Here is a 15,228-nt window from a genome sequence, read left to right on the forward strand (position 1 = left end):
TCCACAGGGATTGCACAGCCCGGAATTTACCAGAGCAGCAGACATCTGTGGCACAGCCAGCCACCCACACAATACCACCATGAGCCCGTAATTCCCAACACGGCAGGGATGCCAGCTCCCACATCCCTGCCAGTGCCTGCGTTCCCGAAAGAGAGCCTGGAGGGAGACAACAAAACCCCAACCGCGCTCCGGAGCACTGGGCTCGTCTCAAAACTGTTCCGAAGCACCATCCTTGCAATGGATGCTGGAAGCAGCTCTTTAAAATTCAGCAGCCTTTGTGCCTGACCACATGCAGCGACCTCTGGTATTTTCTGCCAAAACAGTTCATTTGTCTCGCACAACAACTAATCAATTCCCAGGGCCATCCATCACCGGGGCTCGTGCGAGCCGGCCCGGCAGCGGGGCCAGATGGCGGCTGCGTTAGTGGGATTAATACAATTCTGATAGATTACACGGCATCAGGCAGGTCCCAAACCCGAGGGGTGCCCGCCCCGCATCCCGATCCTAAACGGAGCCCCACTCCTGACTGGGGTTGCTCCCAAGTGTTAGGGGGAAGGGTGGAAGTTTCTACCAGAAAAGGTTTCTTCAGCACCCCTCTGGATGGCAGAAGAGTAAAGTATAGCTCAGGAAGGCCTCTCTGCCGACTGGTAGATGTCATTCCCATGCCAGCATGCCAAGACTGCATGGAAGCAGCTCATGGCAGAGTGCAGGAGGGCTCCTCCAGTGGCAGTACAAAGGGACATGGACATTTGGCAAAATTATTTCTCATTCTTCACCTGCCAAGTCAATGCTTTCGTTTGCTGAAAACACCTATAAACTGCTTCTCCTTCCTCTGGCTTTAAAAAAAAATACTGAAAAATAACTTCAAAGCTGAATTTCCAAGGCTACGGTATTTTTGGCATCTCTTTCAGTTTGAGATTTATACTGGTAACACATCAGTCAACTTCAGCTCTCTGCTCATTTCCCACGTTTGTGAAACTCTAATTATAGTGATTTGATCATGAAAGAGCTCCACTACAATGGCTTTGTTCTGGTAATAGCACCAGAAAAGAGACATAAAGCTTTATGTAGCAGTGAAGAAAAAAAAAGAAAGAAACAAACCACCACTATACGCAGCCTGAAATCACAGATAATTTCTAAATCTTTCCTTCCAGAGGGAACCTCCAAGTCCCATCATCAGTCACCAGCACACAGGGTTTTTGTGTAATGCCCGAGGGGAGATAAGTGATTTGCAGAGAAGCCCAGAGGCAGAGCACTATGCTAATACATCCTGCAACTGCTCCCCATTACTCACTGGGGGTACTCAAGCTCTTTATTGCCAGGGTTTATTAATGACTCCTAATTGATGACCAGTGCCCAGCACCCCAAAGTAAATAACTGCTATGCCTCATTAGCTCAAGAGACCTTCTCCTGATTTGAGGATTGATCTATGAACACACAAATTGCACTGATTTAACCGAATCTCTTTCTAAATTGATTTAATTAGATCGGTGTAACCTGTTTCTATGGATGCTCTTGAATTTATTTGGAATCAGTGCAATGTACTTCTGTGAGCCAGACTGACCACTTTTCTATCTCGTTCTCAATTAGAAACATTTGAGATAATTAGTGATAAGGCAAAAATCAGGCCTGGCACTGAGTTCCTCCTACCGCTGATCCACTTTCGGGCAGGGTATGGTAACTCCACTTTGTCCAGCGTTTATAGCTCTGCATCCTAAAATCCAAGCATTTCATTCCACAAGAGGAAGGTAAGCATTATTTATGCATAATTTTAGACACACAGTTCGAAAGCAATGGCACTGCTGCTTTGTTGGTAACTACTGCTGATGGCAAACTGGTGGTTTGTTCTATTTAAACAAAACCCTCTTCCTATTTATTACACAGTAGCAGCTTGGAGGATGTTAACTTTTTGATGAACTGCTCAAAAGCTCCTGGCAAGAATAAAACAAGTGATCCTGCTTAGGTGAACCTGCAAAACTCTGCACTTGCATCCTTGTCTATCTCCTGGTGCAAGGTGAGGTTGTGACGATGCTCCAGATAAATTAGCAGCCTTTTCCTGCCTTTGCATCAGCAGAATCCTAAAGGGCATATGGTAGGCTGTGTTTGGCAGAGTAATGCCTGCTGAGAAATTGCTTTCAGCAGTCTGTCAGAGCTCAGGGCTGATGAGGACTCAAGTTTTACTTTTTAGTACACAAAAAAGGGGTTTTTTTGCTTATTCTGATCTTCCTCAATATGATCCTGTAACAAGAAAATATTTATCCTATCAACAGCCCTGGGAAACAGAGACCAAAGTGGTTTGATTTATATCCCAGTTTTTGCAAGCTTGTTGTAAAACTTCAGTCAACCCACCATAGAAAACGAAGTCAATAAACAATCTGCATCAAAGTCTCTTTTCTCAAGTAGTAGGTTTTGAGGCAGCACAAAAGTACACATTGAACTTACAGCACAGGACTTACCTGTAATAATCAAAGTGTTAAAGTTTATGCTGGCTCAAGCTATTCAGTTTTATTTCTCTTTAAACATTTGCATGTTTTTCCTCTACAGAAAATGCCTTGTTTTTTAAGACTACATTCTGTTTTATGAAGTATTACTGAATGCTAACCTTATGTTCTTGTAAGTAACTGCTCACAGGCTCACAAAAGTCACCCTCCTCAGATGAGTGCTACAACTATCAAACCAATTCATGCTCTAGACAAATTTGGACACCAAGCTGAATGTCTAGAGCTTGCAGGTTTGGTATCAGGGCAATTTTGTTTAGGGCTATGCTTTTCTTATTATAATTATCACTTCAGGGATGTGCCTATACTTCCACACGTTCCTTCCTGTTCCAGCAAGGGAATGAACTGTAGATAGAAGTACTGAGAAATCTGAAGCTGTACAACCCTGTGTGGGTGAGATGGTGGTGATACTTGCTCATTCCCGTCTTGCAAGGAAGACACGGATGCCTGCAAGCCAAGCTGTGCTAATGGACCACATGAGTTTCCACTCTGCCAGCAGAGTCAGGATGCTTCATTGTGTCAGAAACAACATCTGCCTCCAGCAGATGCCTCTCCCACCATTTGTATGGACCACAGCTGTGGTTTGCTAAACGCACAGCACATATATTCCTCATGGCATGTTTGGAAAAAAAGAGTATTTGGAACTGTACTCATCTACAAGTCCTGCACAAGTCATGTTCTCATGGAAATAAAAACAAACACTTGGCAAGATTTAGGCTGGTCAAGCCAACTAGAGTGCTGTATTTCATACTCAAGAAAGGACATACGTAGTATTTGGGATAGTCAACACTGACAGCACTGCAGGGATAAATTCCACTCCCAAAAGGAGAGCCGGAACAGGATTTAAACTATAAGGTCAAACTATGAGATCAAGGAGGTGGCTGAGACCTGCACTGACAGAGCATGGAAGAAAAAGGAGCTTGTGGCTGCCAGAAGTGCCATTCCTCAAACACTGTGTTAAACCAAGGTCACATCTGACCACCTCTGGTCAAGGTCCAGGGGCAGGTTAAAGATGTGTTGGCTCCCCATACGAGGGAAGAAGGCTATTCCTGGCCAACTGCTCCACTTCACTATAAAGTGGATTGCAATCCCAAGGGAAATGCCTGTGTTACTGCCAAGCACAAAAATGCCACCCTATTTGCTTACAACAGCTGTATCAATTCCTACCTGAGCTCCTTGCAAAGGGTTTGGAACCACCTGCTCAAGACTAGTTTGTGACAACAAGTCAAAGAAATGCTGTGTTGAGTTTTAACCCTTTGGGAAAGTTCTCATCAAGCTTGGGAGGCTATGTATAGAGAAATTAGGGTTTAACTTTTAATGTCCTGGGACTGAAATGATGCAAGACATTCAATAAAAACTGGGGTCACATACACATAAATGGGTGACTGCAACATGACAGCAAACACTGCTCAAAAATTCATTCTTTGACTGGAACAGTAAAAAACCAAACCAGACCAAAACCATCCAGCTGTCCTTATTCAGTAGGTTATGTCACTTGCTACTTGCACCTTGACAGTTTTAAATAGCAGCCACTCTAGTTCAGTAAATGCATTTCTGCTTTGCTAGCTGCAGAGGCCAGAAAAAAAAATTAATTTGATATAAGGTACAAACTCTCCCTGAAGGCAAACATTGTCCAACACTAAAACCTTCACTGAACAATCCCTAATGAATGTATTGGTAAAGAAATAACTATTTGAAAAAGGTAGTGTCTGAATAGCTTTCTATTAAAAATATCCAATATTACCTTTTTTTAGCCATATAACTGAAAAATGGGAAGCCTTGTCCTTCCCCCACATCTTGTGCTAGGGAAAGGTTACTACCTGGCAATGATACAGGCAGATATTGATTTAAATGATTATGGACCTGAAAAGTTCTTTCCTGTCATTTATTATCCTGTTGTAGTTGCCACCACACTTGTGCAATATTAAAAAAAAAAGCTTAGCAAAATTACATTAGAAAAATACTGTTTTTAACCGAATTCCAGCATAGATAATCACCTGATTGTTTCTTCTTGATATAATGAGCTGACGACTGGTCCTCCAAATACAGTTTTGCTTTCCTTTGCCCTCTTCTCTGTTGTCTGAAAGAAAAAGAAAGATTGGTCCAGCATCCTGGCTCCCACCCCATTCCCAACTTTCCGCCACTTCCCACCCTTTTCCCTGCCCTCTGGAAGCCTCATTTCACAGCAGACAGTGCCCCATGACTCCACTCCCTCTGGAACAGCTGGATGGATCTCTCAGCAAATGGGATCAATGGTCCTGTGAAGGTGGCCCAGAGGCTTGGCAGCCTCACCATCCCACTCACCACAAGCCACAGCGTTTCTTCCGCAGCATTCCCAGCCCCTTAGGACCCCAAAGCCGAGCCTCTGTGAGGCAGCATAATGTTCTGTTACTAGATTGCAAAGCTTGCCTTTATAAATCTATTTAATATAGATTTAAAATTAAATTTTATAATGGGCAGCATTTCCAAATGATTTACTCCCAGGAACTCTAGGATTCTGAATGATTCCCACCATAATAGAAATGAACAATTAGAATAATGATTGATCGATATGGAGCCCCAGGCCTACCTTTTCAAAAAACCATCCTGCAGCTTGGGCTCTTCAATTGCCTGACTTTACACTGATGCCAGACTTTCAGTGCCTGCTGTCTGAAAGCCTGACCCAATTAGGGGGTGCAGGGCATCAGAAACCCCAACTCTTCTACAACATTTAGTAGTTTGGTTTTCAGGTAAGCAGTCCAAACTGGTTTGCAATTTGCAGCAGTAATTCCTTATAAAACCAGCCCATTAATTGCAGCTTGCTGTTGTCAGTGGACAGTTCTGTGGCATTCTGTGGCGAGAAAGCGTCACAGATATGGTGAATAAAATCAGAAGCAAAGTTGCAGCCTCTAGTAACCTTTCTGTAGCTGCAATGCACTGAATCAGAGAATCACAGAATCCTGGAATGGTTTGGGTTGCAAAGGACCTTAAAGCTGACCGTGTTCCAACCCCCTGCCATGGGCAGGGGCACCTTCCACTATCCCAGGTTGCTCCAAGCCCCGTCCAACCTGGCCTTGAACACTTGCAGGGATAGAGTAGCCACAGCTTCTCTGGGCAACCTGTGCCAGGGCCTCCCCACCCTCACATTAAAGAATTTCTTCCTAATATCTAATACCTAATCTAAACATCTCAGTTTAAGCCATTCCTCCTCGTCCTGTCACTCCATGCTCTTTTAAATAGTCTCTCTCCCTCTCTCTTGTAGGCTCCCTTCAGGTATTGGAAGGCCCCAATTAGGTCACCCCAAAGCCTTCTCTTGTCCAGGCTGAACAACCCCAATTCTCTCCTTACAGGAGAGGTGCTCCATCCCTCTAATCAACTTGATTATACCAAAAAATGTTATTGCCTCATCAGAATTCTACCTAGAAATATGGTGCGGGTTTTTTTCCAAAAAAACCCATGCTTATATATCTTTCTTCCTGCTCCCTAGGGTGCTTTTGTTTTAAATCCGTTTACTGCTTTGGGTTTGCAGATATCACATACATACTTGTTTAAAAGAAAAAATGGAAAAGAAATTGGCTTTGAAAACCATTCTATTGCATTTAGGCTTTTTCTAATTTAGAGTAGAAGGTGACATGAAGTTCCTGAAGAGAAAGGGCTTCAGAGTCTTTACAGTGCAGTGCCCCTCTTAAAAAATTATTTAGCAGAGAACCTTACTGTCCATCAATTATTTCCACACCACTAATAAAGAAAATTAATTTCAGATCATCTGCAAGTGCATGCAAGAGTTATTCCTATACATTAATGCTATGCTCACAACTACCCTGTTTGATTCTGAGGGATGGTGGGCATTCAACCAGCATCAGAAATTGCAAAAAATTTTTAATCTATATTCTTTTACCTCTTCCTACTCCAGTTTTTGGTTGTGTTTTTTTTCCCCAAGTCAGAAAAAAAATTTGAAAAAATACATTTCATCTTTCTAGAGAAATTGTTAGGGGAAAAAAAAAGGTTTCTGGGATTAAGTTCACCTTCTTTGCACAACGAATGCATTTCTACCAAAGATTAATCACGCTGATTGAGTACACATAAGGTCATCGGGAAACTCAGCGACAAAGACTTTACCAAAACTGCTCAGGCAAAAACTTCTCTGGCTTTTAATCCATATATAAGTTACTTTGTCCAAGTAGCTTTTATCTCATCTCTCTCACACAGAAACAGGTAACTCAATATGCAATTTATGAATGTTGAACCAAGCTTACTCCATCAGGGTCCTTGATATCTAGAATGAGTTCATGAAGGATGTCCAGGAAAAGATTCAGCTGTTCTCCCAGGATTTAATGTGTGCACCTACTCTGCAAAGCCATGAATGAACCATCATGGCTCCACCACTCATCCCCACTGCTCTTCCCAAGGGGAATCTGTCCAGGCTACGAGGAACACTTCTTCCCAAAAATGTTAATTGTGCTGCCATGCAGATAAAAGCTTGTTTCTTTCCAGCTGCCCTTGACAACCTGCCTATACACGAGCTCATTCCAAAATCTCTGCTACACCCAAGCACGATGAGCAAACTCAGTGACACAAAAGGTGGGACAGCAGCAGTTGCTCCTTCCAAACCACGTCACAGTCACTGTACTGACAGCAACCCGTGTTTTTAATCGTTGCCCATTCTGGTTGAAGGGAACAGTAACACAGAGATGCCCTTTTCCTTCTTAAATCTCCCAACATTTCTACAGCAAAAAAAAAGGGCTTTTAGGGCTGGGAAGATAAACCCAATGCTACCTATACACAGACAATGACTGGTGAGTTTGAAGTCACATTACCCTGCATACCACAATGAAATTAAAAACTGACACTGCAAATTTCCTCTCTCCTCCGTTAAAAAGGCACTAATAATTAAGTATGTGGCTCTCAATTAAGCCAGCTCCATTTCTCTCACTGCTGGCAGTGCTGCCCAGAAGCACTGCAGATACACATGTAACTAATGATAGTTAAGGAATAACATGATCCCAGGCTCCCATAATTTCCAAGTTGAATCCGACAGAGCAGACAGCAGTATTATCCACAGTTAGACCATGCAAGAGAGATGCTGTAGCAAAGACAAAATTGCTGTGGGCTCCATAAGCGTGAGGGGGTTGCTCTTTAACTGCCAGTTAAAAATTGTGGGAATAAAGAGGAATTTGTGACAGCACATGAAGAAACCTTGGAGGATTGCACTTGTGTGCCAAAGCACAGGCAGGGGCACATAAAAGATTCAGGAGGAGATGATAAAGAAGTGTAAGAGATGCCTTAAACAGGTATATGGAATGGTACATGGAATTTCTCACGTTTTCCCCTAATTCTTGCCCGCTGATTCTTTGTGGCTCGTGTACAATTAAGGCTGATGTCAAAGTCACTGTTACTCCTGACAGTTAACTTTGGGGGGCGGGTCTGGCTGACCAGAGCCAGCATAAATCACGGACAGATCCGTGCCTCTGTATGCAGCATCTGTACTCACTCAGAGACACTTTCAACTCCCCTGACTCCTGATGTGCTCACGGACCAGCGCAGGGAACTCCACTAAGCCCAGAACTATCCTTCTCAAATGTCACCAGGAATGCCAGGAGAAAAGCCGCACTCATCCCGGAACAGACAGCAGAGCGTCCCCGTCCCTGCCTCGGAGCAGTGTGTGTGTCAATAAAAGCCCGGCTCGATTCAAGGGACAATCGCATCCCGGCTGCCTGTCACTGACAATGCTGCTCCAGGCGGCCTCAAAGCCTGACAACCACTTTCGGAGCAAAATGGAAATACAGGGACTAATATTTGCTAACATCATTAATTCTTTTTTTCTTCTCCACTCCCCCTTCTTCCTTTATCCACCATGTCAAGATGTATACTTTTAAATTGTTGTCAGCCATAAAACAGACGTCGTGTCCCAGTTCAGAGGTTAACATATAATGACAGACACATTAAAAACCCTGTCCAATGCCTCACTGAAAATTTCAGCTCCATCTTCTCTTCAACAAGACAGTGCCTCAAACTCACTTATAAGCTTTAACAACATTAAAGCCTAATCATGATTGAAAAATAAAGGAGAAAGAGAAGACTGTTTTATCCTACTAAGCATTATGGAAATGCAAAACAATTAGACAAAAACATTTTCTTTGTAGGGTTTTGAGTTCATCTTCTATTTTGGTCTTAAAACTTGCCCATGATCACTTGCCATGACCCATTTCTCCTTTTACATTTTTGGGGACTGGGATGAAAATTATCATCTAACAGAAGGAGCAGTAGTTTCCTGACAGAGGTTGGCTTAGTGGGTCAGTCTTTTGCTACATCCCTGAAGACAGGACAGGGTTGTTTTATTTTTCATCTCCAAGCCCAAGCTTTGTTCCCATCTACACAAACCAGATTTAACAAGATGGCACATTCATGGGTCCTTCCAGCAAACTCAAGAGCCAGAACTTACCATAGAGATGCAAATAAAGTTACCATCAGTGATTAGCTGGGACCAAATGGTACACAGATATTTATATGTAGGGCAAGGGACTCTTGAATCTCATAGAAGGAAAGGCAGAGAGAAATCCTACAGAGATACTACAAAACAGCAGGAATAGCACAGGTTTCAGTATGGCTTTTAAAAAAATAGAATGCCATAACCTGGAGTTAACAGAAGAGTTAACAGAAGATCCCAGGTATGGGTTAAATGTAGGGCATCCCAGTTTTATCCAGAGCAAAATGGGAACTCTGCCTGGCTGGTTCTGCACGCCTAGACACCCAGCACACACAGCAATAGCTGTTTGGCAAGGCACGTGGCTGTGTTGCATAGCACATCTATCATCCCCCTAGTCCCCTCACATCTCACTCTGGCTTTTCTCCATACCCAAAACCTTTAAATAACTTCTCATAAATACATATTTAAGAAAAAAGAGACAGCCATCAGCAAAAAAGGTTAATCTCATCCAACTGCTTATATTCAAAGTTATCCTGGCTAGTGCCTTAAAACAGTCAAGAGTTGGGTTTTTCATCATTGTGCACCTTGGAAACAGAAAAGGGAGACAACTTAAACGAGAGCTGTGCATCAGGATCTCACAGCTGAGCCGCCACACTGCAAACTGGGAGAAGTTTGTGCTACTTATTGTATTATTTTTCTCTTCCTCTGAGCCTGATGCAGCTTGAGTCAGAGTAGCAGCTGTATCCGGCTCCATGGGATGGAGACAAGAAACACTCCCAGCAAAATGACTACAGTCGAAACTTCCCAAGCGTTTCCGCAGCAGCAAATACATAGTGCAGATTCCAATCTGCATTTGTTCTGCATAATTCACCTCCCTCCAGCTCACCTGTTCCTCCAGCACAGGTGTCAGCCTGGCACGTTCCCTGGCTTTCCTGCATCCCCCGCACTGGGGACAGGGACACACTTCCTTACTCCATCCCAGGCTGCAGCAGAGCAGTGAAACACCCTCCTTGACAGGAACTGGCAGCCTTCAGCAGCCACCAAAGAAGCCACCAAAATCTGTCGTGGCCTCACAGGGTGCTGCAGGGCTTTGGGGTGCAACCAAGGGTCCTGAGCCATCGAGCCTGGAGGAGCTGCAAGTGCTGAGTGCTCACAGGGATCTGCTTGGCACAGGTAGGAGAAACCCTGGCCCATGTCCCAGCTCCCCAAACTACACCTGGGAGGTGTAGCAACTCCAGTGTGTTGTTACAACAGGACAGGTGATGCCCTGGAACCCCATCAGGCTCACAGGAAGGTACCAGTAAATCCCTGAAGAGTGTTGTTTGAATTGTAATGAAGCTGCTATAGTCTCAGGTGAGAAATTTTTGAGAAGATACTTCAGAGCTAACCCAAGAGCAAACCTTAAGGCCTGCTCTGCTGGCCACCATGTCCCCTTAGTGCTCTGGATTAACATTTCTCTATTTGAGGAGTGAGGATTATTGGGGAGGCAACAAGAAAATGTAAACTCTCCTGAAGTTTCAGACACTTGCCCCCCTCCTCTCCCTCTGTGCCACAGCCTGGCCCGTCCCCCTGGGAAGGGAACTTGGGCAGACACTAATTGTATTTGACAGCAGCAATTACACACAAGGCTGGAGATTAGAAGCTCGTTAATTGTGTGTGCCATAATTGCTGCCGTCTTTTCCTTTACTAGTTAAGGCCAGTGCCAGGAGAGCCAAGGGGAGGAGGGTGCTCTCCACCCCAAACGCAGGTGGTCCGAGGATGAGAGCCCTCGGACAGGGAGGAGATGTCCCTTCTCCCCCAGCGCCGCAGGAGGCTCCTGACCCCATAACAATGCGGGAGGGTCCTCCGGCAGCGCGGCTAATGAGGCATGAAATGAGGACAAACAATGTTCTCTTCCAAAGGTATTTTCCACCTATATCCTTCTGTCTTTACAGCTCAGCTGAACTTCACACTACCTGCAGCGAGGGGGAAGGTAAATCTTAACCCTTCGGTGGTGACGCTACTATTTTTAACCATTTGTAAAATTAGGCAGCGTTTTACATGGTTTAAATTCATAAAATCCTTCCTTCCTGACTCAAATATGAGCTCAGCATTTCTCACCACTCCGTGGAAGCCAGTTTACACCCCAATAAGACACGAATCCCCCCTGGCTGAGCCTCCCTCTTGTGCTGCAGCAAAGCCACCTTTCAGGAGCGGCTGCCATCCCCTCCGCACCAGCCGTATTAATGGCTGTCATAAACAGACTATTTTAATATTCCTCTCTCAACAATCCTCCTTGGCTCCCAGCAGCAGCTCGGCCGGAGCGTGCACATGACTCAGCACCTGGAGCCTTTTCAAGAGACCACTGAGGATCTGAACCATCTGAGCAAACTGCCCTATAAAAAAAAAGGCAGAACACTCCGCAGAGTAACATGGGGTTGGGGTTTTTTTTTGGTTTTAAATATTGCAGGGTGAGTTTAGTTAATATTCCATTCATGGCTACGTAAAAAAAAAAAAAAAAGTTTTCTGGTTCTTTTAAGTATCATTATAGAATTTCCTCTTAAAAAACACAATCCAAGACAGGGAAAATATTTTCCAGATTATTCAAAAAAATAAAAACAAACATACTATAATTAATGTCATAGTTAAACAGAGCTGTGATCTAAAGCAAAGCTTTGCAGATTACTCATTTAACTATAACGACTTAATTAATAACTGCGCCATAATCATAGTTGGAAATTAGTAGTAAAGACAGTCAGGGGAAGGGAAAGAAATGTAAAATGCTTAACATAATTCTGCACAAATTTTATGCTTGCTAGCAGCTGTGATTTCATCCCTCACTATATACATTTTAGCATATGCACAGAAGGAAATAATATGCTCAATCAAAAAACTCAATGCACTGGCTTCCCACAGCTTCTGGTTTCTGTATCATCACCCCTATGAAAATGCCCAAGCTGAGGGGACCAAGCTATAGACACAAACACAGCCTGGACTGTAATTGCTGCTTTTTTTGTCAGTCTAATACAGATATTTATATAGATTTACACAGACATTCGTATGAGCAAGAAACATATTCTGAGCCAAACTGGAAATACTGAAGGACTACACAGCTTGGGATGAAACAGGTGCTCTGAAGCTTGAAAGCTGAAGGCAACTCTAACTACTTTTGATAAATAAAGGACTCTCAGCCTGTCTGTTGACATATTCATCCTTTACTTTCTGGAGTGACACTGGGCCAGACAGCACTGCAGTGGCCAACGTCCCCACTGGCAACTTGACCAGTGCCATGGACATTTGTTTCCTCCAGCAGATCTGGCTGTGAAGGCAGAGGATGGATTTATGAGCTCTGCAGGTGGAGAAAGGGAAGAATGAACCAGAGAATTGCTGGTCCCTGTTCCCACAGACTTGGGAAAGGGAAGGATCTGAGCACCCCAGCAGGAACAGAAGGTTTCTGAAGTGACAGTGTAACCCTTGGCAGACTCAGCCAGAAGGATGCAGCAGGATCTGGAGGCAGCTTTAGTGCTGTGCCTGAGCCTTTATGTGCCTTTAGGTTGGTTAGTTCAGCTCAAAATACTTACAGGATGCTCCTGAGGCACTTAAGGAGTGCCACCTTCCCTTCCAATAGGACTAATTTGGTACAAGAGTGCCCAAAACCTAAGTAGTAACAATCCTGCTCTTTTAAAGGATAACTCCTTTTCCACTCCAAGAGACACATAACATTTACAAGACATTAACCAATGTGTTAGTTAACATCCAAACAAAATCTTGATCTCCAGTAATTACATTCAATACCTCCTTGATACTTCCTGTGAAGAGCAAGCTAAACATAACCACTTACCCTTTTTCCAACACAAAAAGCTGGATTTTCACTAAAGAAACAGCTTAATTATGCTACAGCTTATCTTATACACAAAACAATTGCAGCTATTCCCTCCTTACCAAAAGCATGTGCTATTTTTATTTAACACATTCTCTCTTTTAAACCAGCCTTTACATCACTATGTGAAGCAGCAGGGTACACAGACCCTTTCTGTGTCTGAATATCATCAAGGAAATGTCTACAGCTCCATACCTAAAAATCAAGGCATTACACACTCCACAGTAAGATAAACCTACAATTTCTTCCCAAGTTTCTGAATTTTTTTTAAACAACCTCTGACACATCAAGTTGAGAGTTCTGCAACAGCTTCAATGACTTTGAAAAATTAGATTCTTTTATTAGAGGTTGCACCCTTCCCCATTTAAGGCAGTCAAGCTGCTAACCCAGCCTGGTGGGTTGCTGGCCAAAACAGGAGTTTGAGGAGAGGATAACACAATTTCCCAAGCAAGCTGCAGAGCAAGTCCAAGCCCCCCTCCTGAAAGCCCAACACATGCCACAAGCAGAGGAGGCTGTGTCTGCTCCGCCCAACCTCACTCACCACCTCACTGGGCTATCCCAAGCAACAGGACTTGGGTGCATTGAATCAGGCTTTTCCATGTTTCTGGGCATTCCAGGACAATATTGGGGACACAGATGTCAGGAAGGCTGTCTGCTGCTTGGCCACCAGGAATCATCATGGGATGGTTTGGGTTGGAAGGGACCTTAAAGGTCATCTAGTTACAACTCCAGCTAAGACTGAGCAGAGAAAGCACCTCTTACCCTCCTGGTCCTCCCCACCTTCCCTTGCAAGTCGCTATTTATTTTTCCTCCTGTTACATCAGGCTGAGGTTCAGCCTGCTCTGCTCTCTGCCCCAAGCTCCTGAACTGCCCCTTGCTGCCTGCTCACCTGCCCTGTCCCTACAGCCCATGGCAGCATCCTGCTTGGTTCAACACCTCTCCTCTGCCAGCCCATCCTGCAGCTTTCCCAGACCCCAGTTTTGTCACGCTGCCCAGCGCTACCAAAAGCCTCATTTACCAATTTGTTTTAGCCAGAGGAGTTTCAGTACAGAAATGAACCTACACAGGAAAGTTTTCATTGCTGGCAGAATCACTTCTCCTGTCACAACACTGCTCTTTCCCGCTTCCAGCCTTACACAGCTGCTTCATAAAAACAAGCTTTTCAATACTTCCCTTATCCACATTTTTGTTGCTGAGGAGCAGCAGCATTGCTGATAAAATCTGCAACAAAAGAAAACTGCACATGGCATTTGAACCCCTTCCTTGCCTTGCCAGAAACTGTCATCCCAAGGCAGAAATGACAGAGGGCACCTCTGGTTGCATCTCAGTCATTTCAGCTTGTGGTCTGACACAAACCCAACCTTGCCTTCTCGGTTTAAGCCAGGATCTTGGACTCTCCCTGGAACTATCAGCATCTCTAACCATATTCTGTCAACTCAGCCACAGAAGCAATAACCTTCAGCAGAGGATCAGCAGCAACTTACACCTTCCCTGATATTGAGATGCTCTCTGAGCTAGGGAAGCACTTGCTCAAGTGAAGTTTTAAGGTCCCAGAGCTCAGCTGTCTTGTGCTTCCAATCCCAGAGCCGTGGGATCACAGAATAACCAGTGCTGTGGGACTGCTACCTGTGCACTGCAGCCACACAGCACAACCTGTCACTTCTGGTGTGTGATTAAGGGGAAAAGAAAAAAGCAACTAAATCCCTACTGCACAGAAAGTCACACAGTACTTTGCCTCATTCTGTTCCATCTTGTCATCATTGAATGCCAATAGTTTGATATATCCATTTAAATTTATTTGATCTTTTTTCAGTTGCTCCTGGTGTATCTGGCTTTCATGCAGTGTCTTCATCCCTCTGTAAGCCAGGAATCGTGATGCTGGGATGCCACACACATCACTGTGCTGCAGCAGCACACTCAGCAAGGCAGAGCTATGCCTCTAATTACTCTTTTTTCTTTCTGAATGCATTCCAAATAGTACAATATATATTTTTTTAATTAGCGCAAGATGATGAAAATTAATTCACTGACATATTCAAAAGGAAAAATATTTCATCCTTGCTTAAATATTTAGCCAAAATCACTACACTGGTAGCCAAAAAATCGTGAGCCCCCCTATTTCTTGCTTGCAATTCCCAGAAACAACTACTGTTACATTCAAGCAGCTGCAAGAGAACATATTATGCTTCCAACAGCACACTCACAACATGGTGCATCAGCACTGCTGGATCTGAGCTGGAAAAATAGGGGCTAACATCTCTACAAGCAGAAGTTAGCCTTTGCAGTGCTGGTAAGATTGCACATTTAACACACAGTATGTTTTCAGCCAGAACAGACACCTTAAAAGGAGGGTAAGAAAAGAGGTATGAACCCTTGTTATGATAATTCTTTACTTTGAAGAAGTTTAGGGACACAGAAACATGGGCAACCTCTGTAGAGGATTCCAGTGCAGCTTTCAATACATG

The 15,228-nt window shown here is 44.0% G+C and overlaps 1 protein-coding gene across 1 annotated transcript in view; it reads right to left on the minus strand.

Annotated features, from left to right (window-relative positions):
- The window catches only part of ACBD6 (acyl-CoA binding domain containing 6), an 82,669-nt gene that overhangs the window by 52,153 nt on the left and 15,288 nt on the right, over positions 1 to 15,228 (minus strand). The window contains exon 4 of the mRNA XM_027694838.1: positions 4,496 to 4,578. Within this exon, the coding sequence (XP_027550639.1) occupies positions 4,496 to 4,578 (83 nt within the window). The remainder of the gene's footprint in view (positions 1 to 4,495; positions 4,579 to 15,228) is intronic.

Source organism: Neopelma chrysocephalum, unplaced genomic scaffold (assembly GCF_003984885.1).
Source record: "Neopelma chrysocephalum unplaced genomic scaffold, ASM398488v2 Primary Assembly neopelma1_98, whole genome shotgun sequence".
NCBI lineage: Eukaryota > Metazoa > Chordata > Aves > Passeriformes > Pipridae > Neopelma > Neopelma chrysocephalum.